The sequence below is a fragment of the Sorex fumeus genome, unplaced genomic scaffold, assembly GCF_029834395.1.
Source record: "Sorex fumeus unplaced genomic scaffold, SorFum_2.1 ptg000047l, whole genome shotgun sequence".
NCBI classification, from domain to species: Eukaryota; Metazoa; Chordata; class Mammalia; order Eulipotyphla; family Soricidae; genus Sorex; species Sorex fumeus.
This window is the reverse complement of record NW_026606104.1, coordinates 48,949,574-48,977,553: the sequence shown is the minus strand read 5'-3', so window position 1 is coordinate 48,977,553 and position 27,980 is coordinate 48,949,574. Positions and strand designations below refer to the sequence as shown.

The window sequence follows — 27,980 nt, the reverse complement described above, 5'->3', positions numbered from 1 at the left end:
TCTGCATGAAACCTGGGCAGGGAAGACCCTGAAGGAGCCAGATATTACCCCCTGTGGCATCTGACAATAAGGAAAAGCATCCCCTCACAGCCCCAGGAGGAAAAGCCCTGGAGCCATAACCCCCTCTGTGCCAGGTGCTGTAATTATATGGGTGTGTATTTATTGTCTATGCCTTTTCATGTTTTTTTCTAGATAATAATGCAGTCCAGCACATACTTAAAACATGTCTAATTTTTTTAAATACATAAGCTTAGTTTATTCTAGCACTAACTCTTCAGATGCTAGGAAATTGTAGCACAGCAGCATCTAGTCTAACGTGTCCTTGAAAATCTGAGTCTAAGGACATAGATAGAGACCCTGGAGAGATCATTCAGTGTACCATGAGCAATGTTAAGATCACCCAGCTACAGGTGGGGAAACAGCCAAAGGCCAACCTGGGACTAGGTAGGCATCCTAGAGCTGAGATGTCAGCCCCTTTCAACATGAGCAGGAATGGGAGGCTAAAGAGATAGTACAGTGGGTAGGGTATTTGCCTTGCATGCACCCAAAACTTGATCCCTAGTATCCCATATGGTCCCCTGAGTGCAGAGCCAGGAATAACCCCTGAGCATTGCACCACTGTGACCCAAAAACTAAAAAATGTTCATAAATAGTATTTATATATATATACATATTATATATATATACATATATATGTGTGTATGTATGTATGAATGTATGTATGTATTTAAAAGGAAAAATCATGAGTAGGAATCAGCCAATATCAAGAGTTCCAGGCAAAGAATCAAAGAGGTCCCTGATATATGTGGGGTCATTTCTTCCTTATAATCCTATAGAGGCTTACTTAACCCATGGCATAGAAAACTACCCCTACACACAAAAACTCATACATACTTACACACACACACACACACACGCACACGCACATACACATGTTGAAAATACCTGTCATGCCCCGTGAATCTTCAGTACTTTTCCCAGCCTCATGTTGAGCTCCCTAAATACTAAGTGAAAGTCACACCAAATCAATTCCTAGAACTTTCTAGGCTCTGGTTGTCTTCTAACACTTTGCCCATTGGGAGAGTATTCTCACTGCAACTCTTCCCATCCCTGCACCCTCACCCCATTGCCCTTGCTTGATCAGCTCTTGATCCTCTCAGGAGTTGAGCCTGGCTGTCTGGCATGGATCCCCAAATGGGTATCCACTTGATATCCAACCCCAGACTCTATCCCAAGTACAGAACTTGCCTTTCTCACCATATGAGTGTACGGCCAACTAAACTCTCAGAGAGGCAGGTCTGCCTTGTTTCTTGCAATGTCCCAAGCTCTGACTCTCAGCCTCACTCACACAGATCTCTAGAAATATTTGAACAACTCAAATTAAGCCTAGCTCATACCTTCTCCAGAGGATAAACCTGTGTCCCTCCTTGTAAGAGTATCTCAGGTTAACAGACACATCAGGCTTCTATGCCTGTCTGCTCCCTAGTAGACAGAAGGGAAACTGAGCAAACTCAAAACTCTACCTCACTTGTCCTGCATCCAAACCAAGGGAGCGGCCAATCAAGGAGTCCAGAGAAAGTACCCTACTGAGAGCCCGGGGCCAGTGTCATGCATGACCCACAGGCTGTCAGGTCTTAGATGGGCTAACAAAAGAGAATAGCTACTTTTCTGTGTGCCATATGCTGTGGAAATTGCAAAGAGGTCACTAAGAGGTCCCTGGGAGGAGACACACATGATCACCCACATTTGTAGTAGAGAAGACACAGATCAGGTGTGCCAAGTGCCATTAGCCCAGGTCCTTCAGCTTGTATGCTTTTGACCCGACTCTGTCTCCCTCCGTAGCTCATGCCATCCCCCACCACCCTGCTTTCTTGCACTGCTCCAGTGCACCACTGATGTCCCTCCTCTGCTCACTCGGGAGAAGCATTGCTTGAGTGTCTCTGCCACACCAAATCTAGGTTCACACTCCAACACGGGGCCTTTCTATTTCTGTGACAAGGTCTTTATTTTCTCACACTGGTTGGAGGAGCCCCAATCAGTAGAGCTGGGAAACCCAGGGGGCTCATCTGGGCTGTTTACTCATCCTTAGAATCTCAGCCAAATGTTGACTTCTTTGGAGGGATTGTGTTTGCGTGGGAGGAGAATGGAGTGCAAGGCACTGTGTTTAATCAACTGGGCATCCCCCTGTCCCTGTGTTACTGCATCCCACCTGCCTGCTCCAGCTCAGAGAGGAACACTGGCACTCCCAGCCTGCCTTTCCCATCTGCATGCCTGATGTGTGTAGTTTTGTCACTTGCACATGTTTATGCAATGAATGTAGGACATATGGGGCTATGTATGTTTTCAAATCTCCAAGCATGCTTACACCCCTTGTGTCAAGGATTATGACCCCAGAAAGCCCACCCAGTTATTGAGGCCCGGTACATTCTCTTCCTCTCTGCCCCTATACTGGACTCATTATTGGTGGATCTGTTCCACCATACTGCGAGGGCTTTCTCAATCAGTAGCACAGACCTGGCACTTAGTAGGTTCCTGGGGTCTGTTTTGTTTTATTTTGTTTCTGTATTTTTCTGAGCAAAGAGGTGTCTCTCAGTTACCTGGGCTTGGGTCCTTTACATTTTACAGGCCTTTCCCCAACCCCCTCTCCTGGGTTTGGGCCCCCCCTCTCTCACCCATAGAATCCCAAATCTCCCAGAATCACCAGCATCTATCAACTGAGAGGCAACAATATGAAATCATCTAAAATGCTGTAGCATTAAGAGCTTGGATCCAACCATCATTTATCAAGAACATATCAGTTATTATCTAGAGAAGTAGTTCTCAAACTTTTATGTGCCTATAAATCAGCCAGGGATCTTGTTAGCATGCAGATTCTGACTCCAAAGGTTGGCCGTGCTGGCTGAGCTTTGGCATTTCTAACAAGCTCTCAGGTGCTGCCCTGGTGCTGCTCCTTGGGCTCCTAGCCCTCCTGGTGGCTCATTATCCTGTCCTGGTCAGCTATGGCAGTCTCAGGGCACACACACTTGTGGGTGGGCAGCATCTTCCCACATGCTCACCTGGACACAACCACCACACACCCACACAGCCACCTACTCACCACAGACATCTGGAAAGGTTCCAGGGTTGCTTTGGTGATTAAGATCCTGCCCTTTCCTCACATACTTCACGCTTAGCCACTCTGACAACCTGTTCTTGCTACAGCAGAGGAGACTGCATTGTGTGTGTGTGTTTGGAGCAGAGTCAATCACATTCAGAGCCCATCCCTACCCTGCGGGCCACCTTGAATGAGTGTATTTCATCTTTTTGTGCCTCAGTTGTTTCAGAGAAATGGAACTGAGAATAACCACACCCACACCAGCCAGGTGTCCACAAGATGGCATGAGGTTTTCCTGTTTCCCTTCCATCTAATAGGGGCCGATACAGAGCAACTGAAACATGCCTTTTCCTCTCCCAGCTACCTAATACCTGCACATTTCCTTTACAACCCAATCAAATGTTCATTATTTAGTGAGGACTACTTATGCTCTTCTGTTCCTGCTGCCAACTGCTCTCCACACTGGATCCTGATCCCAGGAAGCACTTCACAAATTTATAAATGCTTGTAGAGTGAATAATGAATGAGAGGATGAATGGATGAGAACGTGAAGGACTCCTTCACTGCGTCCAAGCATTCGCATAAACCTGTCTAAATTTCCAACTTTCCTTTCTAGAGATGGTGCCCTTCTCCCTAACTCCCTAACATGCTTAGCAATCAGAAACCTGGGTGCAGGGTCCATCTCTCGGCCAAACTCTTTACCCCCTGCCCAGACCTCACTTTGACCCTGTTGTCTCTTGTCAGGTGTGTTCTTTACCTTCCATACCTTCCACCTGGAGAGTGGCCATGACTACCTCCTCATCACCGAGAATGGCAGCTTCACACAGCCCCTGCGGCAGCTGACAGGATCCCGCCTGCCAGCCCCCATCAGTGCTGGCCTCTATGGCAACTTCACCGCCCAGGTCCGCTTCATCTCTGATTTCTCCATGTCCTATGAAGGATTCAACATCACCTTCTCAGGTAAAGCATGCTGTGGCCCCAGGAGGGAAGAAACCACAAGCATCCTGTCTCTCCCTCTGGATTTTCTGGCAGATGGACACAGCACACTCCCGCCCAGGCACAGCAAGAGATGCCCCCTGTGCCTTCCCATGGGCAGAGAAGGAGCATCAGGGATATGGGCAGACCCCGCCTCTGTGGGCAGTGAGGAGTCACTCTTAATTTGACTGCCCAAGTGTTTGAACTAGGGGATCTCATACAAGTCCCTCTTGCCCTCGTAATTCCAGATTCTTCTCCTAATTCTACTTCCCCACTTTCATAACCACAAGGATTTGAAAAAAAATGTTTATAAAGGGTGTGGGAAGTAAGTGTGATGGAGAGTTTTTGTGTCCCAGTTTCATCGGTGCTAGTTCTTAGTGCTGGGCATTTATCTTGGGGGGCAAGGATCCTTCATCTGGATCTGGGAGGAAAGAGGCCCCAGGGTTTCCCTGAATACTGAGTCTCACTCTCTGCATTTCTCTTGTCCCCCACCATCCTCTGCCAGGAGCACCAATGCCAGGCACCTGCTCGGATGAGCAATCTGCATCTGTCCTCAGAGACCTGGCACAGCCTCACTCTGGCCCTGCAGGAAAGCCGTGTGCTACAGCCAGGCACCTCTCCCCATACTGAGCCCGGGACTGTGTCTCAGAAAGGCAATGTCCTTGGGTTAGAGCTATTGTTATCCCTGTGCCACTGCTGGAGGTTTCTGGCAATTCCCTGGCACACAAATACCACCTTTAAGGGCATTGGCTTCAAGGGCCAGGGCTCCCAGGCTGCTCGCGCTCTTATTTGGGCTTCCTGTTCCCAGTGTAAGTTTCTTGGGGTCAGGTTGTGCACTCTGACCCTCCAGCGGGGCTGATTAAATACTCAGGCTCAGTGCCTAGGGGACAAAGAGGCTGGAGTGTCTGTTAGCCTGGAGGCTTGAGGTCAGTGTAGAACGTCAGTTGCAGACCCCTCCGTGTCCAGACTGTCCCCTCACCCCACTCACTGTGTGCCATCTGCCTCCTGCTAGGCGTTTCCTCTCTCCTCCCCTTCTGAGGATGAGAACCTGCAGGTTCTGCCTGTAGGTCCTGTTCTGGCCCTGGGCTCCCTGGCACCCTGATCTGTGTGTTTCCCCTTTATTCTCCACCTCCCCATGTCATCCCTCACCCCGGCTCCTGCCGCCCTTCCAGAATACGACTTGGAGCCCTGTGAGGAGCCCGAGGTCCCAGCCTATAGCATCCGGAAGGGCTTGCAGTTTGGCGTAGGCGACACCTTGACCTTCTCCTGCTTCCCCGGGTACCGTCTGGAGGGCACCGCCCGCGTCACGTGCCTGGGGGGCAGACGGCGCCTATGGAGCTCGCCTCTGCCAAGGTGTGTTGGTAGGTGGTCACGTGCTTTCATTTTGCTTCACTAATGGGGGGGCCCTGAACTTTAGTCAATTGGTGTGAGGGAGTGGCCTGCACACAGGCCAGGAGGCCAGAAGGCCTGGGTGTAGGGGACAGCTTAGCACTTCCTCACAGCTGGGGGCACCTCAAGGGGGTGGCCTAACCTCCCACCCCAGCCCTCTTCTCTGAGCCATAGATGGCAGTGTCTGCTTCTAGAGTTTCTCTGTAGCCTGAACTGATGCCTATGAAAGAGATCCACAGACAGAGCTCTCACCGTCTCCCCTGCCTCACAGCCTGGAGGCCTGGCCATGCCTTGTGGTGCAGAGAGATCTAGAAGGGGCATTTGTAGTGAGGGGCTGGCTTTGAGAAGCTGAAGCAGCATCCACTCAGTGGGGGACAAGACCGGGATGTGTGAGGCAGGTTCACGTGGAGAATGTTCATGGCATGTGGGAGCAGCACTAGGTGCTGGGGGTGCAAATGGAGAAAAAGAGGAAGTCAGGCAGGTCTCGCCATGAATGGTCTCCTGTCCTGACTGAGAGAGAGTGGAGGGGGTGGCAAAAGAGCGTCAGTTCTAAACACACAGATTCGTGATGTGCCGGGCAGTGCAGAGCTCTCCAGAGGAAAAGTAAGCCCACTTAGAAGTGAAGAGCAGAGCTAGAGTGATAGTATAGCAAATAAGGTGCTGGCCTTGCACGCGATCAAAGTGGGCTCTATCCCTGACATCCCATATGGTCCCCTGAGCACCGCCAGGAGCAATTCCTGAATGCCAGGATTTACCCCATGAGCATTACAAGTAAAGTAAAGGCCCTCCCGTTGATCGTCGATTTGCTCGAGCGGGCCCAGTAACGTCACCATTGGAGACTTTGTTGTTACTGTGTCTGGCATATCGAATACTCTCGGGAGCTTGCCGGGCTCTCCGAGAGGGGCGCAGGAATCGAACTCGGGTCGGCCATGTTGGCTGCGTGCAAGGCAGACGCCCTACCTGCTGTGCTATCGCTCCAGCCCTACCACTGAGCTTAAATGAGCATTACAAGTGTGGCCCAAAAAAAGAACAAAAGAAAGAAAGAAAGAAAGAAAGAAAGAAAGAAAGAAAGAAAGGAAGGAAGGAAGGAAGGAAGGAAGGAAAGAAGAAAGGAACAAACAAATGAACGAAGGAAGGAAGGAAAGAGAGAAAGAAAGAAGGGAGGAGGGAAGGAAGGAAGGAAGGAAGGAAGGAAGGAAGGAAGGAAGGAAGGAAGGAAGGAAGGAGAAGCAGTCAGGCAAGGTCCCTCTACTGAGTGAACATGTTAGCACTGATCTGAGGGAATGGAGGCGCCAACCACTCTGCTATCTAGAGGAGAGGAAATATCTAGAGGAGAGGAAAAAGTAGTCAGAGCCTGGCATTGGGGAAGCCACTGGGAGAACAGTGTAGAGTGGCAGCAGGCAGAGAGAGGGAGAAGTTGGTCTCAGAACCAGACTTCCTCCAACCCAAGGCTCTGCCTGAAGAAGGCTGGCAGAGGGGAGAGAGAAAGAGGCCACACAGCCGGCTGGCCACCCCTCCTCTCCAAGATGAACCTTCTAGGCACTCACCTTGTGGGCAGGGCACAATGCAGGGCACAGTGGTGGCTCCTGTGGCAACTCGGGAGAGAGGTGGGACAAACCCAGTAAACACTGGGGGTCTGGGGTCAGAGCAGCCCTACGCTGGCGAAGCAGGTCTATGAGCGCAGCCTCACCTGAGACCACTCCAAAGATCCCTGGGCTCTGCAGAGGACAGTAATAAGCCGCCTGGCTCCGTAGTCATGCTTGCTCCAGCGGGTGTCTGCCAGGGCTTATTCCAGCTGTTAGGGGTGGGCAGGGCCCCAAAGCCCTGCAAACCCCAGCTCCTTCATTTGTAAGTCAGAGATAATTAGATTTATTCTGGATTAGATGACACAATTTACATAAGCCATGAGGTGCCCTGCAAGTATCATCATTTTGCCAATAATCTTTTTAGCGTGTGTGTATGTGTGTGTGTGTGTGTGTGTTTAATCAACAACCAAGTACCAGTAAGTATACTTGTTCACAATCTCAGCAAGAATACAGTAAGGCAAATAGATGCAGATTCTATATTCTGGACTGATTAAATAATTCCAAAATGTAGCCTTTGTCCTGTAATCGCCCTCAGTGCACCCTACTCTCATCCTGTGCACATGCATGCACACACACACACTCTCACACACACACACACACACACACACACAAATCTCCCCCTGCTCCTCCACTTCTCTCGGGCTGCAGGCAGCTCTTTTCTCCTTGGGGAAATTGTCCTTGGTTTGGTAATTTCATTAGTCTTAAGTGATATTCTCCCACACTATAGATGAATACTTTGGGGAGGTGGGGGCAGAGTGTTTGTTCTGTTTTGCTTTGTTTTGGGGCCACACCCAGCAGTGCTGAGGACTTCCTCCTGGTTCTGCACCCAGGGATCATTCCTGGCAGGGCTCAGGGAACCCCTTCTAGTGTTGGGGACTAAACCTTGGCCGGAATACGTGCAAGCAAGCACTGGACCAGTGCTCTGACCCTGCACTAACATCCTGCGCTCCTACCTCTCTGATCTCATTATTGAAACGTATCCTTTCACTTATTACTCCAATTCCTGTTTGTCCATAACACTTCACAATATTTTCTTGATTATATTTGTCTTTGTTTCATATGTTATTAATAATTCACTGCAATTGCAATCATCACTAATTACCACCATCCCTGTCATGGAGCCTCAGATGGGAGGTACCATGGGAATGCCCAGCCAACAATGCTTCAATGCATTTACACATGCATTGAAAGTGTAAATTGGATGATTCAGTGCAACCAGTGTTAGTGGGGCTGTTCCACCTGAGAAGAAGATGGATAGGCCTGAGCTCTAACTCCTGGTATGAGAGGGGATCTCAGGGAGAGACGGTCCTGAACCTCATAAGGGTCTGCAGCAGGAGGCGGGGCCCTAATTTGGGGAGCCCTGGATGATGGTCAGCTCTCAGCTCTGCCTAGGAACCCCACCTTGATAAGATGAAATCTCTGCCTTGAGTGAGACCTCCTTGGATGAGGCAGAAGTCAGAGGACCCCAAACCCCAGTACACTGTCCTTGCTTGTTTGTTTCTCTGGGTACCTGTCTGTTTCCCTGGATGCTGTCCTGGGCTACCCACTTCCATGGGAAACTGAAGCAAGTGCCAAGACTCTCTGTGCTCCCCCATATCCTCCCTAGTGAACAGGATACAGTCCCAGGCAGGGCCCAAACTGCCCCCATCTGATGCTCTCAGCTCTGTTTCCCTCTTTGTAAAAATATCGAATACATGGGCAGAGATTGGTTATGCAGCTATTACGCCAGTATGCAGGAAAGAAGCTCAAAAGCCCAGAATGAGACCAAAGGGAAGAAGCTCCAAGAATAGAGAGGATTCTGGGAACAGCAGATCATCAAGGCAGCTTCTTAAGTGGCCTTCTGGAACTTCCTGCCAGTCCCAGGGCTGCAGATGACATCAGGGAAGCCACACAGATTCTCCTGGAATGGGGGGGAAAAGGAAGAACATCCTTGTTGGGGGTCTACTCTGTGCCTGCCTCTCCCCACCTTCTGCCTATTTTATCATAAAATTGTGTGCATGTATCTGCCATAGTCATTTTAGGATGCTGTGACCATCCAGAAGAGACTGGAGTCCTGATGGAATTTGTCTCTCTATCCCAAGCTCATGCCCACACCACAGCACCACGTACCTCTCCCTGGATGGGGGAGAAGGAGTGGTGTGTGAGCCCCAGGAGAGAGAGGAACTTCAGAGAGCTGTCCGTGGGATCAGGCTGAGAAACAAATGTAGAAATATGCACCCCTTTCCCAAAAGACTATCCCCTATAAGGGCCTCCCCCAAACTTATACACTCTAGAAACATCTCTACCTAAATCAGCAGCAGCCCCCAGAGTGCCTACGTGCCACACTTTCATTTTAAGCTCCAGCTCAGCGCATTCATCACACACATTTGGATGCCTTGCCAACAGGCTGAGTTTAAAGTATTGCAAGACTGGATTTCTCCTCAGACAGTTGATGGATGTCTTGGTCAATTCATATTGCTGTACAAAAAATACCACAGACTGGATGGCTCAAACAATAAGCATTTTTTCTCATAGTCCCAGAGGCTATGAAGTCCAAGGTCAAGGGGCTGGCAGACTCCGTATCTGGAGAAGGTTCCTACCCTGAGGTACTGATGGAATCTTCTATACTGTGCCTTCACACAGAAGAGAAGAGAGTTCTGGTCTTTTACCTCTTCTTCCAAGGGGACCCATCATATCCTGGATCTCTACCTTCACACGAGTTCATCTCAACCTAATTGCTTCCCAAAGCACCTGCCCCCAGATATCATCACAAAGTAAATTAGGGCGATGATATGGGAATCTTGGGATGGCTTATATAAAGTCTTAGGAATTGTAAAGAGCCTGTGGCAGGAATCATGTTAAAAAGAGATAGCTTGGGAGTGAGGCATAAACACTGTCTTCAAAGGTCTAAGGAGTTACCCTGGGGACAGAGGCATACCCACGAGATGCTCTGTTTTGAATGCCCCTGTATCATCACATGTTCCACCTAGCACACTCTAGGCTCTGGATTTTAAGGTAGTTAGAGAGAATATATGGCCTATTGATCCATGGTTAAACTCAGGTTCCTTTTGGCTACTGAGGGTGCCTAAAATGGGACTATTGAGGGAGTATTTGAAAACAAAACAAAACAAAATAAAAAAAATGCAGACTTGAAACCCGCAGCCTCAAAGATTCAAAACATGGTCCAAACTCCCCATATGTCCAGACAAATAATGGGCCTGCCATCTGGACGTGTATTTACATTCTTCCAGAACCTAATTATTTTTAGGACTGTATATCTCCTGAGGTCAGTGTACTCCGTATCCATTCATTCGTTCATTTGGCAAATATTTATTTTACAGATGATCTGATCTAATCCTTAGAAATTCATAGATTCATTAAACATGGCTCTAGTCCTCCTATAACTCACAATTTGAGAGGGGTACACAGGCAAGAACAAGCAAGCAGGGCAAGCTCCTGGTGAAGGCTCTGATAGTGGGGAAGCACAGGAATTGAGTTCACAATTATCATAGAGCCCAGAGAGCAAACCTCAGGGTCTGCAGTACATGCTTGGTTGATGAGCTGCCTCCCTTTTTATCAGCTGACAGCCCTCCCCTGCCCAGACTTGTAATGGGTGTTGGGTATAGAAATAACACCAGGCTTTAAAGGATCCACAATGAGGTGGAAAAGATAGAAAGGTGAACGAATAAGTCAAGTCAAATGTGCTAGTTGCTACAATGGTATGGAGATAATGGGGAAATAATGATGAATTCTGAAAGAGGAAGGACAGATTTTTGAAAGGAGAGCATGCATTTATTAGCTGATGAATGAATCAAGGTTTTACTGGATGAATGCTAAAACTTTCTCCATAACTGCAGGTTGGGGGAATGGAGGTGGGAGGAGAGATATAAATTCCAGGAGCAAGAAAACTAAGGTCTCTACTCTCTCCTATTCATAAACTGAGAAGTAGGCACAATCTCAATTGCTACGCACAAGGCTCTTGATCTTGAAGCCCAGGGTGATCATTTGCACCTATCATCTGGGATTAGTTGTTGTGACTAATAGCTGAAATGACGCTGGTAAAGCTTGAAAGGGTCCAGAAATGATGATTGAATCTGGTCTCCTCTTAGTTGCCATTCTCTGGTATTTCATGAAAGGCTTCCTCTCTCCTCACTTGGCTTACTCCATCCTCTGGTGCCATCCTGCTGGGTCATTTCTGTTGCTATGATACTCTATGAACAGGTGTGGGGAGTAGCTGTTTCATAACACTGTGAATGTAAGGGGTGCCGGGTGGATTCATTTCTATTTCTGCAGCAGAGAGGCAAACAAACAGAACAAGGAAGATAAAGAACCAGGCAGCATGGAAGTGGGCAGGGATGTAAAAGCAAACTTGGGTCTGCAGCCTCAAAACCAAGCAGACACATGGACAGATAAGTGGGTGTGTTGGCAGGTAGAGAGACAAACAACTTGTCATCATTGTGAGGTTTTCCAGTGCTGAGTTGATTTTGGATGTAGCTGATGGGGGTTAATCGGTGATTATTGTGATTCTCTTTCCAGCAGAGTGTGGGAATTCAGTCACGGGCACGCAGGGGACGTTGCTGTCCCCCAACTTTCCTGTGAACTACAATAACAACCATGAATGCATCTATTCCATCCAGACGCAGCCAGGGAAGGGGATTCAGCTTAAAGCCAGGGCGTTTGAACTCTCCGAAGGTGATGTCCTCAAGGTAAAACCCACAGATGCCTTGGTGTATATGCAACAGCATTCGAAAGTGTGACTTGCTCCTGCATGTATGTGCATACACGCGCGTGTGTGTGAACACGCACACACACACACACACATACACACATACATGTATCTCTGTGCAAATGCCCCAAACCTTCTTCCTTCCGAATCCCACGATATCATCTTTACTCAATTGGGCAAAGTGAAAACCTGAAAGAGCAATGACTGGGGCTGGAGCAATAATATTGCAGGTAGAGCATTTGCCTTGTACGTGGTTAACCAGAGTTCAACTCCTGTCATCCCATATGGTCCCCAGAGCCTGCTGGGATTGATTCCTGAGTTCAGAGCCAGGAGTAAGCCCTAAGCACTTCTGGGTTGGCTCAAACAAGTAAATAAAAAAAATGGAGAGAGAGGGAAGAAGAAAAGAAATGTCTGTAAGTATCTTGGAAAGCAGCTTCAGCATTTGCTTCGGAGCTGACAGCACGAAGATGCTTATGTAACCAGGTGAGGGCGGGGTGCATGATGAATGATACTCTTATTCTGCAGGTTTTCCACTGTGAAGACTCATCATTCAGTTGGCTAATGTGGTGCTCACAAAATGTGTGTATGTGCCCTTTCATAGGTTTATGGACACTGTGACTTCTGTGTAGACCTTTGTACATGGTGTGAATCTGTGTCTAAGTATGTATTTGGTGCAGGGCTCTGTGTCTGTGCATACCTATCTCAGTGTGTTCTCTGCGTGTGTGCACCTACAAACAGATGTTTTGACAGATTTGTATACCATTTACATACTTTCAGCATGCCACCGTGAAGGACTGTATAGGGTCATGTGTTAAATAAAGCATACACAATAGAGAAAATAAGTAAAGAGATGTGAATTGTAGACAAACTGCAGAGAGGGTGTTGCTAAGACACTGAGTACATACACAACTTGTATTTCTTTTTCTGTGTCCATGTGATGATTTGGCTGCAGCACTAAGTGGCGTATGTGTGTGTTTGTATATAATCAAAGAGGTCATGCTGAAGAATCTATCAAGGAGCTGCCTTGTCAAAATGGATTATAAGGTAAAGCTCATAGTATGCCCATTATTATTATTTTGGGCAAAAAAATCTCTGATAGTTTATTCTCCTTTGGTTTGATTCATCCATAGCCAAGGAAACAAAGAGATCAGAGATCACTACTCTAGACTATGCAAAAACCATTAAATAATCCCCATCCCCCATCCTTTTCTAAAGTCTGTGTAAATAGGCTGAGTGTAGATGCACAGATGATGTCCAACCCACCCTCTGGAGCAAGTGTTCTCTGGTGTATATGTGTGTGTATGATGTACGTATTTCTGTGCTGTGTGTAACTTAGTGTTGAAGGTATTCCTTCTTTTACCTACTTATCCTTCCATCAAGATTTCTTATGAGATGACAACTCGGGACTGAGTTCACATGAAATAGAATAGAAAATTAGAGTTATGGGGATCAAGGCCCTACCATTGGCTTCTTAAACTCTTTTTTCAGCCTCCGAGCCTCCCAGACACACAATCACTGTGTGCATCCCATCAGTAAGCAATAGACAGAACCTTTCCAAGTATAAGGCTTACATTCACCTGTAAAGCCCCAAGTGCACATTTTGAAGGATATCTTCAGACTTCCCCTTTGACCTTCCTTCTCTTCCTTTGTCCATGATTAACAGCAGAGCCTCAGAGGATGTGACCGATGACAGTGGGCCTATAGTGACCTACTCTGTACTTCCATCTATACGGCTGTGGGCATGATGAGAACTTGACAATGCAAAGGGCTGTTGCTGACCCTGCAGAAAAGGCATCTTTAAGGCACAGCTTACCACTTTCAGGTCTTGACAAGAGCATGGGGCAGTGATGCTGCCAAAAGAAGAAAAGATTCTGGATTTCTAGAAACCCCTGGGGTTGGGTCATACTGGACTTCCTCTTAAGGTTGGTCTAGAATCAGAGCAGCATCTAAGACATAGGCAATACTTATGCCACACTGTCCAGGGTAGGCCTGGGGACTCAGTGAGCAGCCTAATAGGCAGAAGAGATGTATTCTCAGGCAGTCAGGTTAAGGGAAGGACAAGGAGCAAACAACCAATGACCTCTTTGTTTCCTTCACTATGGGGGAATCAAACTATATAAGAATTAGCTATCAGAGTTTATTTGCCCAAAATAAAAATGAGCATACTCTAAGATTTACCTTATAAGCCATTTTGGCAAGGCAGCTCCTTGATAGATTCTTCAGTATGACCTCTTATACACACACGCATACACCACATAGTGCTGAAGCCAAAGTCAGAGGAGGTCATGAAAGGCTCTAACAGGATACAGGACCCAAAGAAGCCGTTCAATATTAGGAAAAGGGGATGAAGACCTATGTTTCTTATGTGACAGTCCCAGACTTCAGTCTGTCTCTGTAGCCCCTTCCCAAATATCCCTGTTACCCATCCTTGCTAATACTGAGTTCGCCCCTCTACCACAGAGCCTCTTCCTCATGTCTAGATCTCGTTAGTGCTTGCTTCAGAAAGCTGGTGGTAACGCTCACCTTGGCTAAAGGGCCAGGGCACTGTGAGTCCTGAATGGGCTCTGGGGGAAAGAGGGCCAGCTTGTGGGGAAGTGGGGAACAGTGGGTATGCCCCTCTTTGTCTGACTCTTCTCCTCAAGACCCTGGGCCTCCCAGTGAAGAATGTGGGACATTAATGGGTGCAGAGCTGACTCAGAACCAAAGAAACTCACAACTCTGGTTTCCCTGATATAATTCAGAGCCTCCTGCCAGCACCCGGCGTGGCAGCAGCACCGAAGCGTCAACCTGCCTCTCCACTTCCTGTTACATGAGCACATGCAGGAACCTGGAGAGACTCTCTCCTCCAGCAGCATCCGTCCCCCTACCCCTAAACAGCAAGTGGGTGCCATCAGACCCATTGCCTGAACACCATCAGAGTCTCTTCTCTGAAACCTGCTTGTCCTTCCAGACAAGCCTGAGATAGCCTTGAGCTCCTGACCAAGGAACCTGGCACCCACCACAGGTCTCACTGATCTCCCGAGATCCAGTGTCCTGGGCTCTTGGCCAACCCTCCAAGAAAGTCTTGTATTTCTGCCCATGAAATGACAGCTTTCTTGCACTTATACCCCATGCTCTTTTCCTTACCTTTACTTACTGAAAATTTCTTAAACACTAAACTTTAACTTGCCTCCCAAAATACTTTGATTTTTTTTTTCAATCTGGCCCCTACCAAAAAACAATTGGGCCGGGAGTGGGGGGAGCTGGGAGGCAGGGGAAAATGGGCTCCAAGAGGTCTTCTGAAGGGTTCTTAGGAGCCTGGGGAACTCTCCTGGTGATTCTTAGCCCTCTAGGCTGGTGATTCAATGTGGGGGTTCAAGGATGTGGTGCTCTTCCCCTGTGGGGGCCTCCAGGACTGCATCTGGCAGTGCTGGGGGGAATCGTGATGCTGGGGATGGAACATTCACCTTCACCTCTGTCCTATCTCTCTGGATCCATCCCTACCAAATTGTTGCCTTCAAACATTGGCCCAACCAGGTGGGCTTTTAATGCAATAGTGTCGGTAGATAGCTTCCAGCTTACTATGGCCAAAGAGCACGTTCTGTTACAGGTTCCTACTGAAATGACTCACGGAACATGAAAACAGGACACTGTAGTCTCAGCACTGAAATTAGAGAGTTCCTTTCGCCCCCAAACAAGGTCTATTTCTAATCGAACTCTCATTCACACAAGTGAATTATGTGAATGCTTACTAGTTACTGGAACATCAGGGCAGGGAAACATCGACAGTCACCTTGCTTAGAGCAACAGAACTGGGTGCCAAGTGTGTGTGATGGAACCACTGCCAGGGACCAGATCTCTGTCCTATGAGCCTCTAAAAGTGGCCTAAGTCTAAGAGACCAGGATCCCTCACCTCATGCTATTCTGACTTTCACTTGGCTTTGTTGGCAAGATAGGCAAAGTAAGGCAATGCTACAACTGATGTCTAACAATAGTCAGGCTCCTTTAGAATAAGGAGCCAAGGTCACTCACATATCTGTGCACATATATGTCTGCACACACACTCACATGCACATACCTCTCCATGTGCACACACTCCCACAAAAACATCCCACACACATACACACATATCCACAACTCTCTTGCAAGCACAGGAGCTGGAGAGACTGCTGCTATAGTTCCTTCTGGCTTAGTGTCCCCCACTCTGAGGTGTCTGCACTCCGTCCCAACCTTGGCTGTTTCCAGTCTCCATTTTCAGCCTCCCTCTGTAGAGCGGTGCCAATAAGAAAATTAACTGGCTGTGTGTAAATATTCACTGGATCAGAAAAAGGGGACCCATCTGAAGAGTCAGAGCTAATTGGCCCTCTGTAAGCAACAAGGGAAAAAAAAGTCCTTAAAAGCTTCTAATTTGTATTCTTAACAAGATTTGAGAGAGTATTATATTTATGACACACACAAAAAAATAGGCAGTAATGAAAACAGAGCAATCTAAGATGAGGAAAGATTGAATAGAGATGAAAAACATGATCACCCAATTAAAAAATGGAATGGAGGCAATGAAGAGAGGATGGTAAACCACAGAAAAATGAAATCAGTTTATTATAAGATAAATTTGAGAACTTCTCTCACATCTCATAAGGAAATGAAAAAGACAATTTTATATTAATAAAATGTACGCTTACTCCACAGTAAAATTTTATGTGCCAAATAACATAGCATGAATAAATTAAATAAAAACTGCTAGAAATGTTTTAAAAAAATTTAATAAAGTTTCAGCCACTGTGGAAGAGTTTAATATACCTCTGTTAGTCTCTAACATATCACCTGGGTTAAAAATAAATAAAAATTTAGGTTGCTTGCATAATATAATAAACCCAGAGAAAGTAAGGGAGAAATACTCTTAATGGTCCAGAGAGATCGTACAGCAGGTGAAGAGAGCTCTTGCCTAGCACGCAGACAATGCAGATTTGATACCCCATGAATCCCCAAGCATTGCCAGGAGTGATCCCTGGGCACAGAGCAATCCCCAAGCATACAAAACAAGAGAGAGAAAAAAACTTTTAAAGATAAAGGAAAAATAGATTTAAAAAGGAAGCTAAAAAGCAATAGTAATTATCTGGAAAAGTCAACTAGTTCTCTAAAAGCTTATAAATAGATAAACTTGATAAGGCAGATCAAGAAATAACAAACTAAGAAATGTATGCTATTAGGGAATTTAAAAAGAACATAATTATAAATATAAATAATTAAAATGATGAAATATTTAGAAACAATTATAGGCCAAGAAATCTGAAAGCTCAGATGAAGTTCTTTTTTATCTTGAATGGGATTATTTTACATAAAAATCACTAATAAAGGTAAAAAGTAAAGGCCCTCCCGTTGATCGTTGATTTGCTCAAGCGGGCCCAGTAACGTCTCCATTGGAGACTTTGTTGTTACTGTGTCTGGCATATCGAATACTCTCGGTAGCTTGCTGGGCTCTCTGAGAGGGGCGGAGGAATCGAACTCGGGTCGGCCATGTTGGCCGCTTGTAAGGCAAACACCCTACCGCTGTGCTATCGCTCCAGCCCAAAGAAGTCAAGCTCGAGCGGGCCCAGTAACGTCTCCATTGGAGACTTTGTTGTTTAAGTCAAGAGAAAATAAAAATCCAGAAAGTCAATTATCACTGAAGAAACTAGAGTTCTCAAAATTGTTCCATATAGACTCAGGCCTAAACTATTTTGTAGGCAAACTAACGAATCAAAAGAAAAAGGTAATCCTGGAGAAAAATAAAAATTAGTATCTATATCCTACCCATTTTGTTTAAATAAACAGGTATAAATATGGATAGCAAATTGAAAAGCAGCCTAGCACAAAAACTATATCAATCTCATTGAAGACCATAAATCTAAAATGTATGCATTGAATCTAGCTGTCTATTAAAACAGAATTTATCAAGTGGGATTAATTCTTGGGAGCTAAGGGAATTTTAGCATTAGTAAAGCACATAATGTTACTTATTTAGGGAAACTATATGAAATTGCCATTTTTGTAGGTCAAAACCAGTCTAATACTAGCAAGTGCATTGGTTTAACCTAAATCCTGTAGACAGATTGAAAAAGAACATTATGTAGTACTGCCAATCCACCCTAAAACATGTAATGAATTTTAATGCTACTTTATTACTTTTAATTATAAAACTAAAACTAGAAATTTTCTTAGTCTGATTAGAAGTTTCCCACAATCAAAAGATTCCCTGTAGTCCAGAAAATAAGTATTTTACAGTAGACCCAAGCCATTACACTTGTGCCTAACAAAAAGAAACTATTAAAAAAATATAAATAAGAAAAAAATGTCTCTTTTATTTAGAACATACAAAAGAAACAACTATAAGCTACTAGAAACTTTAAGATAATTCAGCAAAGCTACTGATGTTCTATAGTTGATCAAAGCATATCAACAGAAGGTGAGACAGAGGCATCACACTCAAAATAGAAACTAGACTTTCAGATATTGGGACTGGGGAGATATCTTAGTAGCCAAAGACACATGTCTTGAATACGCAGGTACCCAATTCAAATCCTGCTTGGCCCCTGAGCACTGCGGGACTGAGTAGCACCATGCTGCCAGCCTTTCCATCAGGCCCAGTTGACTCGGGCAATGTTGTCATTGGGAGTGATCATCAGTAGTGACCCCTAGACCCCTGAGCACTGCTTTGGCATCCCAAGTCCACCCCACTAAAAACAAAACTTGAAGACATCTAGGGACAAGCCTACCAAATCCATTAGGGGAAGTATAAAATATTATTTTGAAGGACAAGAAACTGAATTGAATGTAGAAGTTTTCATGTGTATGGGTGAACTAGGACAGGAAATTTCTAGAAGAGGAAAGTAGGATTGTTAACAAATATAACAGAATGGGAGACTAACACCCAAGAGTAGTAGAGATAAAGACCAGGATTTCTGCTCCACGGCTTGGAAACTGGCCTCACATGTTGAGGGAAAAGGCAGCTCAGAGAAGGGAACACCAAGTAAAGGATGTTGGGAGGACCCATTCGGGTTAAAAGATGCGTGCCAAAAGTAGACTATAGACCGAACATGATGGCCACTCAATACCTCTATTGCAAACCACAACACCCAAAAGGAGAGAGAACAAAACAGAATGCCCTGCCACAGAGACAGGGTGGGGTGGTGGAGGATGGGGTGTGGGTGGTGAGAGGGATACTGGGAACATTGGTGGAGGAGAATAGGCACTGGGCACTGGTGGAGGGATGGGTAAACAATCATTGTATGACTGAAATGTAAACACGAAAGCTCATAAGTTTGTAACTGTACCTCATGGTAATTCATAAATACACACACACACACACACACACACACACACACAAAAGACGCAACCTCAATACTTAGGGAGATAAAAGAAAAAAAGGGAAGATGCTAGTCCACACTTAACCAGAAAGGGGGCTGGGAGTGATTATTATGCCCCAAAATAGCAAGTGTTGGCAAGATCATAAAGCAAAGGACAGACAGGTTGTCAGGAGAACGCAGGTCCCAATAGGCATTGGGACCCAACTGACAAAGTTTAGTGGGGCCTTGGTGGCCCCTTCATTCTGGTCACTTGCCCTGGAGGCTCTTTAGGACACTGTGCAAGAAAAATTGAAACCAGGGCTGTCACATGTAGGCATGCAGGACTGTTCTGCCCACAAATTCATATGGATGCCAGCCATCTTGCCAAATTGCCTTTTCAGATATAGTTAGTTGTATATCAAAACATTGAGTTGCATACCTTAAATTTAATATACAGTTTTTCAAAAATGCCTTGGTATGGCTGGGGAAAAAAAAGATTCCCATTGAATAGAGATAAAGAAATGAGGCTCAGTGCTCAATGTGATGGTCCGGCATAGAAGCTCCATGATTTCTATATATAAAGATGAACTGTCACTTGTGTATAAAGATGAACTAGGTCATCAGAACAGTTTTTTTTATAGACAAGCAATGTTCTATTAGGAAATAAATGTATACTAAGGCCCAATTCCCAATAGCAATAAAAATATAAACATACTCAGGAGGACATAAAGAATTTTACTTAAAGACCCGAGACAGCTTTATTAAATGGAGCCCAACACTGTGTGTAGGAAAAAGAAGATTTAATATCACGCAGACAAAATTGTCTCTAATCAATCCATGTATTTAATGTTAGTCAGAATTGCCTAAGTTGTTTTAGGGGAAGGGCAGCTGTTTCCTTTTGAGAAAATTCTTCTAGAGTTAATCTAGAAGAATAAGTAGGAGAGAGTGAGTTAAAAGAAGACAAATGAGAGAGGATTTGCCTTACTAAATATTAAATATGCTAAAAATGCATTATGCAGTAGTTGAAACAGTATGGATCACACACAAGAGTTAAGAAAGATGAATACATATGAATGGGGAGTTGACACAGTCGATTTCATCTAACTACATGTGTGATAAAGGTGTCTTTAACATTAATGGTAGATGTGGGGCCAGAGTGAGAGTACAGTAGGTATTGCACTTACCTTGCATGCAGCTGTCCCAGGTTTAATCCCCACACCACATATGGTCCCTGAACCCATAGGAAGTAATCCCTGAGTGCAGAGACAAGAGTAAACCTTGAGCACCACAAAGAATGGCCCCCAAACAAACAAATACATAAATAAATAAATGACAAAATAAAATCATCTGTGGATAGAACATCAGCAACATAGTTGTTAAATGGCTAGTCCATTGGGAGGCAAAGGTAGAATCCTACCATCTACCACATGGAAAAATTAATTCCAAGTACATCTGAGGACAAAGTATAAGAAGAAATTATTTACTTATTTATTTATTTGTCATCCATTTATTGGATGTCCTTTATGTGCCAGGGCACATGTCACAAACAATAACAAAGTGAATAATTCTAAGGGTTAAAAGTAACTTTATGGTGGAAACTCCTACAACTATTTAAATGCTGTTAAGACAAATACACACATTATGTTCAGTACAGGTTAATCTTGGAGAGATGAGGTGAGAGGGGGCGGGAGAGAGTGAGAGTGGGAGAGAAAGAGAGAGAGAGAGAGAGAGAGAGAGAGAGAACACAAACCCTGGAAAAAGAGGTAGTCCCCAGATGTTATGAATGCCAAAAGTTGTTTTTATTTCTTCTGTTCTCTTCTGTTTCATAAGTTTTCTGCGATGAATATTTTATTGTAATGACACATAAGAACATTTTCGTTCTTAACAAATTAGGATGATATGTGCTATGAAATTAAGGAAGAAATCTTGTTCCCATTATACTTTTATTAATTAACATCAGTTTCTTAATATCACCATATATCCAGTGAGTGTTCAAGTTTCCAATTATCTCATAAATGTCATCATAGTGTTTTGAATTTACAGTTTATTTGAATCAGGATGCAAACAAAGTCTACACACTAGACTAGCTGCCTCAGGAGTTTCCCCATCTGTGGGTTTCTGTATTAGATCCTTTTGAAAACCCCCTTGTCATTTTTTTTTGTTGAAAAATTGGGTCATTTGTGTAGTGGAATTTTTCAGATTCTGGATTTTGCTGACCACACACTCAAAGATTTCTCTCATGCGTTCTCTAATGTCTGTATTTCCTCTGTTATAAATTGTACTAACTGGCTTCATCTGACTCAAAGTTGATTTTTTCCCCTAGACTCTTTCATAAAGAAGCTCACCATGTCTGATTTGTCTCTCTTATTGAAATATTCACGAATGCAGATGAGTAATGCCTTGATCAATTAATTACAATGTATTTTTTAATAAGTAAAAATACTTGTCTAGCCTCTTGGATGAAGAAGGAGGTGAAACCCTTTGAACGGGTATCAACTCTATGTCAGCTGGAACTCCAGAATTCTCCTGTCTATTGGTGATATAAAGCAATTGTACATAAGATCTGGGCTTTGGAGGCTCCCAAGGGCCTAAACAAATCTCTGTAATATACAGCACTGTTAGCTTGAAGGATGATTTCTTTTAGGAAGCTTTGCTTCATAAATAGTAGAATGGAAATATTGTTCCAATTTGCTGGCAGCTGGCACCACATCCTGAGCCATGCACAAATATTCATCACCCACCCATAGATCCCATCTTTGATATTTACCAAAGCACCAGGGGGTCTTTCACTCAATCACAACTTCTGTTGTTATTTGTACAATTATCTGGAAAGGAGCAGCAACCTCAGAACCTGGGGAGCCCGTTCATTATTCTGATGATTGTTGTCTTTGATGGTACTCAGAAGTTCAGAGGACAGATGGGAGTCAGGGAAGCCAGATGCACGCAGGATCCTGCCCCTGGCAAGCCCAGCAGGCCCTCCCCACAGTCCTCATTTTAGGAGAAAAAGGACAGAGGTTAGCTTGGAAAAGATAAAGGCACCAGGACACACTGGTCATTTTAACTCCATCCCAGCAGGATCCCAAGGCCCAGACTGCGGATACTGCCACAGTGAGGTGAGGACATGCAGGAGGACGATTGCCTCCTAGGATGGGATTGATAGTCTGGTGAGGCCGAGCTGTTGAATGCTTTCAGCCTGCCTGTATGCACAAGCAGATGGCTCAGACAGGCAGGCTGCCCCAGCCTGACCTCCCCAGGCTGCTGAAGAGTAAACGGGTGCCATCTGGGCTTGAGGGAACAGGAGCAGATTTCCACTGGAAAGGTTAGAATAGCAACTGGTTCCCAGCAAGTGGCTCACACTGAAACAAGCGGGGCACAGTCCTGCCTCACGTGGCCCTGGGAGGGCCCAGTCATCTGGTCAGTAAACTGGCTCCTGGGCCCGCTCCATTCCACCTTCTTCCTGTACTCGGTGATTACTGCTACTCTCAGTCATTTCCCTGTGCTCCACTCTGGGCATGTGGGCTGTACAGTGAAAAGCCACTGCTGAAAACACTGTCATACCGATGCCACACGCTTGGTTCTCTCCATGTCCAGGTGTATGACGGCAGCAACAACTCTGCCCGTTTGCTGGGGGTGTTCAGCCGCTCAGAGATGATGGGGGTGACTTTGAACAGTACATCCAGCAGTCTGTGGCTCGACTTCATCACGGATGCAGAGAACACCAGCAAGGGCTTCGAGCTGCAGTTTTCTAGTAAGTCTTGCACCTGTGTAGACAGTGAAGCCAGAGTTTCTCGGGCTCCAAAAGCAGAGGCTGGATGCTGGGGTCCCATTCGTCCTGTGGTAGTTAGTTTCTCCAGCTGATTGCTTCCTCTAAGACACTGTGCCCAGGATTTGGATGAGCTGCCACTTGGCCTGTGGCTCTGGTTCACATGTAGTTCAAACTGAGTCAAAAGGCAGAGCATAGCTGTTCCTCACTAATCCTTTTTAAAAAAGAATAAACACTGAGCCTTTTAATTAAATGAGCCCAAGACAGGCTTTCCTAATCATGGCATTTATAAAATAATGTTCAGCTAAAACTAAACATAAAAATGCAAATACTCATGGATAATTGTGCTCTTTTATCTTGGGGAGAGGGGGTGCAGGCAATATTCAGGGGGCCTGGAAACTGTTCTCAACAATTGTCAGTCAGCAAGCCAGAAGGTTCATTGTTCAGGCCTGGTGATATGGTGCTGCTTGGCACCAGGGTCCCACAACACCAGCAGTGCTCAGATGCCACCAGGGCTATACCCAACTCTTCTTAAGGTTTTGTGCAATGTCAGGGCTTAAACTGGGTCTCTGCGTAAGCAAGGCATGTGCTTCTGACCACTCAGATATCTCCCCAGCCTTATGACTTTTCTGTTTTTGTTTTTTTTTAACTATTCCCTAAATAATTGAGACTTAATTCTTTTTTTTAGCGATTTTTAAAATTTTGTCTTACTCCTTAGATTTTGAACATGGAAATCATACAGATTGAAGAGTATAACTTCAATGTATAGTGTATAAGAGTATAGCTTAAATGATGTTTAAGCATCATTTTAATTTTTTGAGTTTTTTTCTTTCCTAGTAGATCCAAAGAAATTCACTTTTATAGACTATTTAATTAGTTTTAGGGCCACATCTGGCAATGCTCAGGGCTTAACTCTTGATGGTCCTCAAGGGACCATATGGACTGGGCAGATAGCAAACCCAGGCCAGCCACATGCAAAGCAAGCACCCCATCTGCTATGCTATCTCTCTGGTCCCCCTATTTTAAAATCCAATGGTTTTATTCACAACTAACTTGTAAAGGAAACAAATTGTGATCTTTCTGTCCATGCAATGACACATTATTTGGTCATACAAAGGAATAAAGTACTGCCACATGCTACGCAGCATGGATGGACCTTGGGAAATATGCTCAGTGACAAGATAGTCCCAAAAGGCCAGACATTCTGTGACCCATTTATATGAGATGTCCAGAACGGCCAATCCACAGAGACGGACAGAGAATCAGTTGTGTTGCCTGGCATTGAGGGAAACTGGTTCAGAGTTTCTTTTCGAAATAATCAAAAATGTCCCAGAGTCAACTGTGAATTTAGATAATTCTTTGAATATACAAAAAGACACTCCGTTGTTCACTCCTGTGGGCGACTATATCACGTGGGAATTGGACTTGATAAGTCTGCCAGAGCAAGCTAGTGCAGTGGGCCTGCTGCGGGTTCCTCCAGCCTGGGCTCTGCTGCCTGGCACAGGGGTTTGTGCCCATGCCAGCAGGCAGATCAGTGGAAGAGGATTAGCCAGAGTCAAATTCCAATTCCCTTTCTATCATTTGATATTGTGTGACTTTGAAACAATTTACTGAACCTTCCCGAGTCAGTGTGCTCAGTTGTAAAATGCAGATGGTGACACCTCCCGGTAATTCTCCAGTGAATGACCAAGAGGTAATGTACGTGCGGCCCCAGAACAGGCTTCGAGCTGGCTCTGCACACGTTTTCGATACCAGCCTTCCTAAGAGGCCATTTCTGCAGGACCCTGCAGAGCTCAGAAACACATTTAAAGTGTCTCCTCCTTGGGCCAGAGAGATAGTGCAGGGATTAAGGCACTTGCCTTGCCTGCAACAGACCTTGTTTCCATCCCTGGCACCCTAAATGGTCCCCTGAGCCCTGCCAGGAGCAATCCCTGAGCACAGAGCCAAGGGTAATCCCTAAGCACTCCAAGATATAGCCCAAAACCCAAACAAATTAAAATTTAAAAATAAAAAACAAAGAGAATAAAGAGATAGTACAGCAGGTAGGGCATTTGTCTTGCACACAGTTGACCCAGGTTCAATCCCCAGCACCCTATATGGTCCCTCAAGCCTGCCAGAAGTACTCCCTGAGTACAGAGCTGGGAGTAAGCCCCAAGCACCACCTAGTGTACAAAAAGAATTTAAATAAAGATTCCTGTCAGAATGTTCTCAAGAGCAACATGGAGACATTAACCCCACTAGCAAAATGCTACAAGGTCAAACCAAAGAAAGAAGGTCCAAACCCTTTGCCTGCAAACACTGAAGTGTTGTTCTGGGAGAAATAACCAAAATCACTGACATGTAGTCAGAGGAGGGAACCCTCTATCTTACACACCCCCAGCACTATGATAGGAGGGTCCTCCCACTGCCCTACACACACAAGGACTCATGCTGGAGCCCTTTCTGGGGACACAGGTGACATCCCAAGAAGGTGAGGCTGTGCGGCTTCCTCCACAACCTGCTCTTGCTCACTCTCCCTTCTCTGCTCACCAGGCTTTGAGCTCATCAAATGTGAGGACCCGGGAACCCCCCCGTTTGGCTACAAGGCTCACGACGGAGGCCACTTCGCCGGGAGCTCCGTGTCCTTCGGCTGCGACCCTGGCTACAGCCTGCGGGGCAGTGAAGAGCTGCGGTGTCTGAGCGGCGAGCGCAGGACCTGGGACCGGCCCCTCCCCACGTGTGTCGGTAGGTAGGAGCCTTTGTCTGCTCGCCAGGGCTCCCCCAATTGTCCCACTCCAACCTCTGCTTTCCTAAGGGGCTCAGAAGCGGGGAACAGTACCTGGCCCTGTTCTCTGAACTGCGTCCTGAATGGAGTTCATGGGCAACCGCGCCCTGTCCATCGCTTCTTCTTCACCTCCAGGGCAGTGCATGCAGGCAGGTAGTCCGGCTTTGTCACATATTTGGCAGATGGGACCTGAGCCAAGCCATCTCCTCCATGTGATTACTGGGGGATGCAGGGAGCAGAGGGGGGTTGGGAGAGGCAGAGCTTCTCCTGATTTTCAGAGCCTCTGGCCTGAAACTCATTCACTCAAAGGACTCAAACCCATTCACCTCGCCCCAATTTCTGGGAGGAAAATGGAGCTCAGGCTGCTTTGCCTGGGGAAAATATTACAGAAATTCAACTCAGACACAGGTATCTCGAGCAAGGGAAGGTACTGAGCTATCCTCTGAAGAGGGGTGTGCTTGCTGAGGTCAGTGAGGGTGCCAAGAACTTTAGTGCCACATCACAGGACACACAAAGAGTGTCCGAGAAGTGGAGGCGAGGCTGGGCCTGTTGTTCCTTAGACCCCCACCCCTCTTCCTCCTTTGCCCTCTGCGAGTGGGCTGTCCTCCCTCTGCCTAGGACTCCTTGCACACTATTCCTCCTGATTCCCCATCCCACTCCCCACCCCCGGCCCCCCTCACTTCAGCATATCTGGGCACCTCTGGCCACTGTGACAGCTGCTGGGGAGCATTTAGCTGCCTTTAATAACCAAATGCCACACACCAGTGCTGGTACACTTGGGTTTGTGCAGAGACCCACGATGAGTCCTGAGCACATGGAATAGATACATAACAGATCATGCGGATACTTGGTGAGCACTGTGAAGGACCGTGTGTAAAGGGTCAGGGGAGAGGGGGGAGGTGTCCTTGGGAGGTGGAAATGCAGAAGGAGGCTGCAGAGTCCCAACACCAGCAGGGAGTAGAGGTGGCTTCTAGCTCACCACTGCAAGACCAGAGCCCAGGACGCAGCCCGGCAGAAGTATTCACGGCCTACATTCCTTCACCTGGTCAGCTCTGCTTTAGCAGGCCGTTAAATCCGGTGCCCAGCAGGAAATCTAAAGACAAGAACTTAAGCCAGACAATGGACAGGGTCAGTGCCCCTTAAAGGACCAAGAAACTTTTCTGTCCTTGGTGCTGAGAGTGGCCCAGTCATCAGGAATGTCCCATCTCACCTCACTGGCATCCCAGTACTGGACCCAGGCTGGGCTTTAGGAGTGAGGAGAAAGTACAGTCCAACAGGGAGACCATGTGTGATGCCATGGCCAGTCAGCACAGGGCAACATTACAAAAGAGGCCAGTTCATACTGTGGCACCACATTTTGCTCTGCAGATCAGATCTTCTTGTTGGGTCAAGTGTGAGGGACCCCACTGAGGTATCATAGTGGGATTTACACCGTGACCTTTAGCCTTCCACTCTGAGGCTCCCTCAAGGCCCCCTCCAGTGGGTGAAATCTGGGAATTGTGGGGTCTGTGTCTAGTCTTTCCTTCTGTTGTGTGGCGGCAGCCCTCCCACTTCTAGATGGCACCCCACAGGGAAGACTCACTGTAAGGCTGGAGCAGGTTTGAGGATCTCTTCACGTCCTCAAAGGCTATTTTTTCTTTTGGGGGTCTCACCCAGCAATGCTCAGGGGTTCCTCCTGGCTCTGCACTCAGGAATTACTCCTGGCAGTGCTCGGGGACCATATGGGATGCTGGGAATCAAACCCGGGTCGGCCATGTGCAAGGCAAACGCCCTACCCACTGTGCTATTACTTCAGCCTCCTGGCTATTTCTTTTATCATAAAAAGTCGAGTTCCAACATAATCTACAACATGAATTTAGCATGTTGTTTTCAAAGTTAGTTCATGTTGTAGATTGTGTTGGATCGTGACTCTATGACAGTGTAGCTTGTTGTATGGATATTCCACATTTGATTAGCCTCAGCCGATGAGCATTTATTTAGGTTGTTTCCACTAGAGGGAATTCACTGTTCAGAATGCCCCTATGAACGACTTTGTAACTGTATATCTCACAGTGATTCCATTAAAATAAATTATTTTTAAAAAGAATGCCCCTATGATCCTTCCTGAGTCTGTTTCTGTGTGAAGGTATGTTTTCATTGCTATTGGGCATGTGTCCAAGAGCAGAATTGCTGGAGTAACAGAGTTCTGCCTTCGAAAGAACTCTGAAATTGTCACCAGCAATGTGCATGCCTTCCCGTGTCTCCGCAGCCTTACTTACCCTTGTTGTGGCTCTCCTTTGATTACAGCCGTGTGAGTGGGAGAGAAGCAGCAGCTCCTCCTGCTTTCAATTTGCACTTGCCTCACTGCTAATGATGGGAAACATTTTTTAACTTATTTAATTATTTTTTTGCAAAGATGCT

The 27,980-nt window shown here is 46.0% G+C and overlaps 1 protein-coding gene across 1 annotated transcript in view; it reads left to right on the top strand.

Annotated features, from left to right (window-relative positions):
- Nucleotides 1-27,980, top strand: part of CSMD2 (CUB and Sushi multiple domains 2) — a 628,049-nt gene that overhangs the window by 412,176 nt on the left and 187,893 nt on the right. Inside the window, exons 20-24 of the mRNA XM_056122939.1 lie at nt 3,839-4,054; nt 5,242-5,430; nt 11,560-11,729; nt 22,645-22,801; nt 25,349-25,540. Of these exons, the coding sequence (XP_055978914.1) occupies nt 3,839-4,054; nt 5,242-5,430; nt 11,560-11,729; nt 22,645-22,801; nt 25,349-25,540 (924 nt within the window). The remainder of the gene's footprint in view (nt 1-3,838; nt 4,055-5,241; nt 5,431-11,559; nt 11,730-22,644; nt 22,802-25,348; nt 25,541-27,980) is intronic.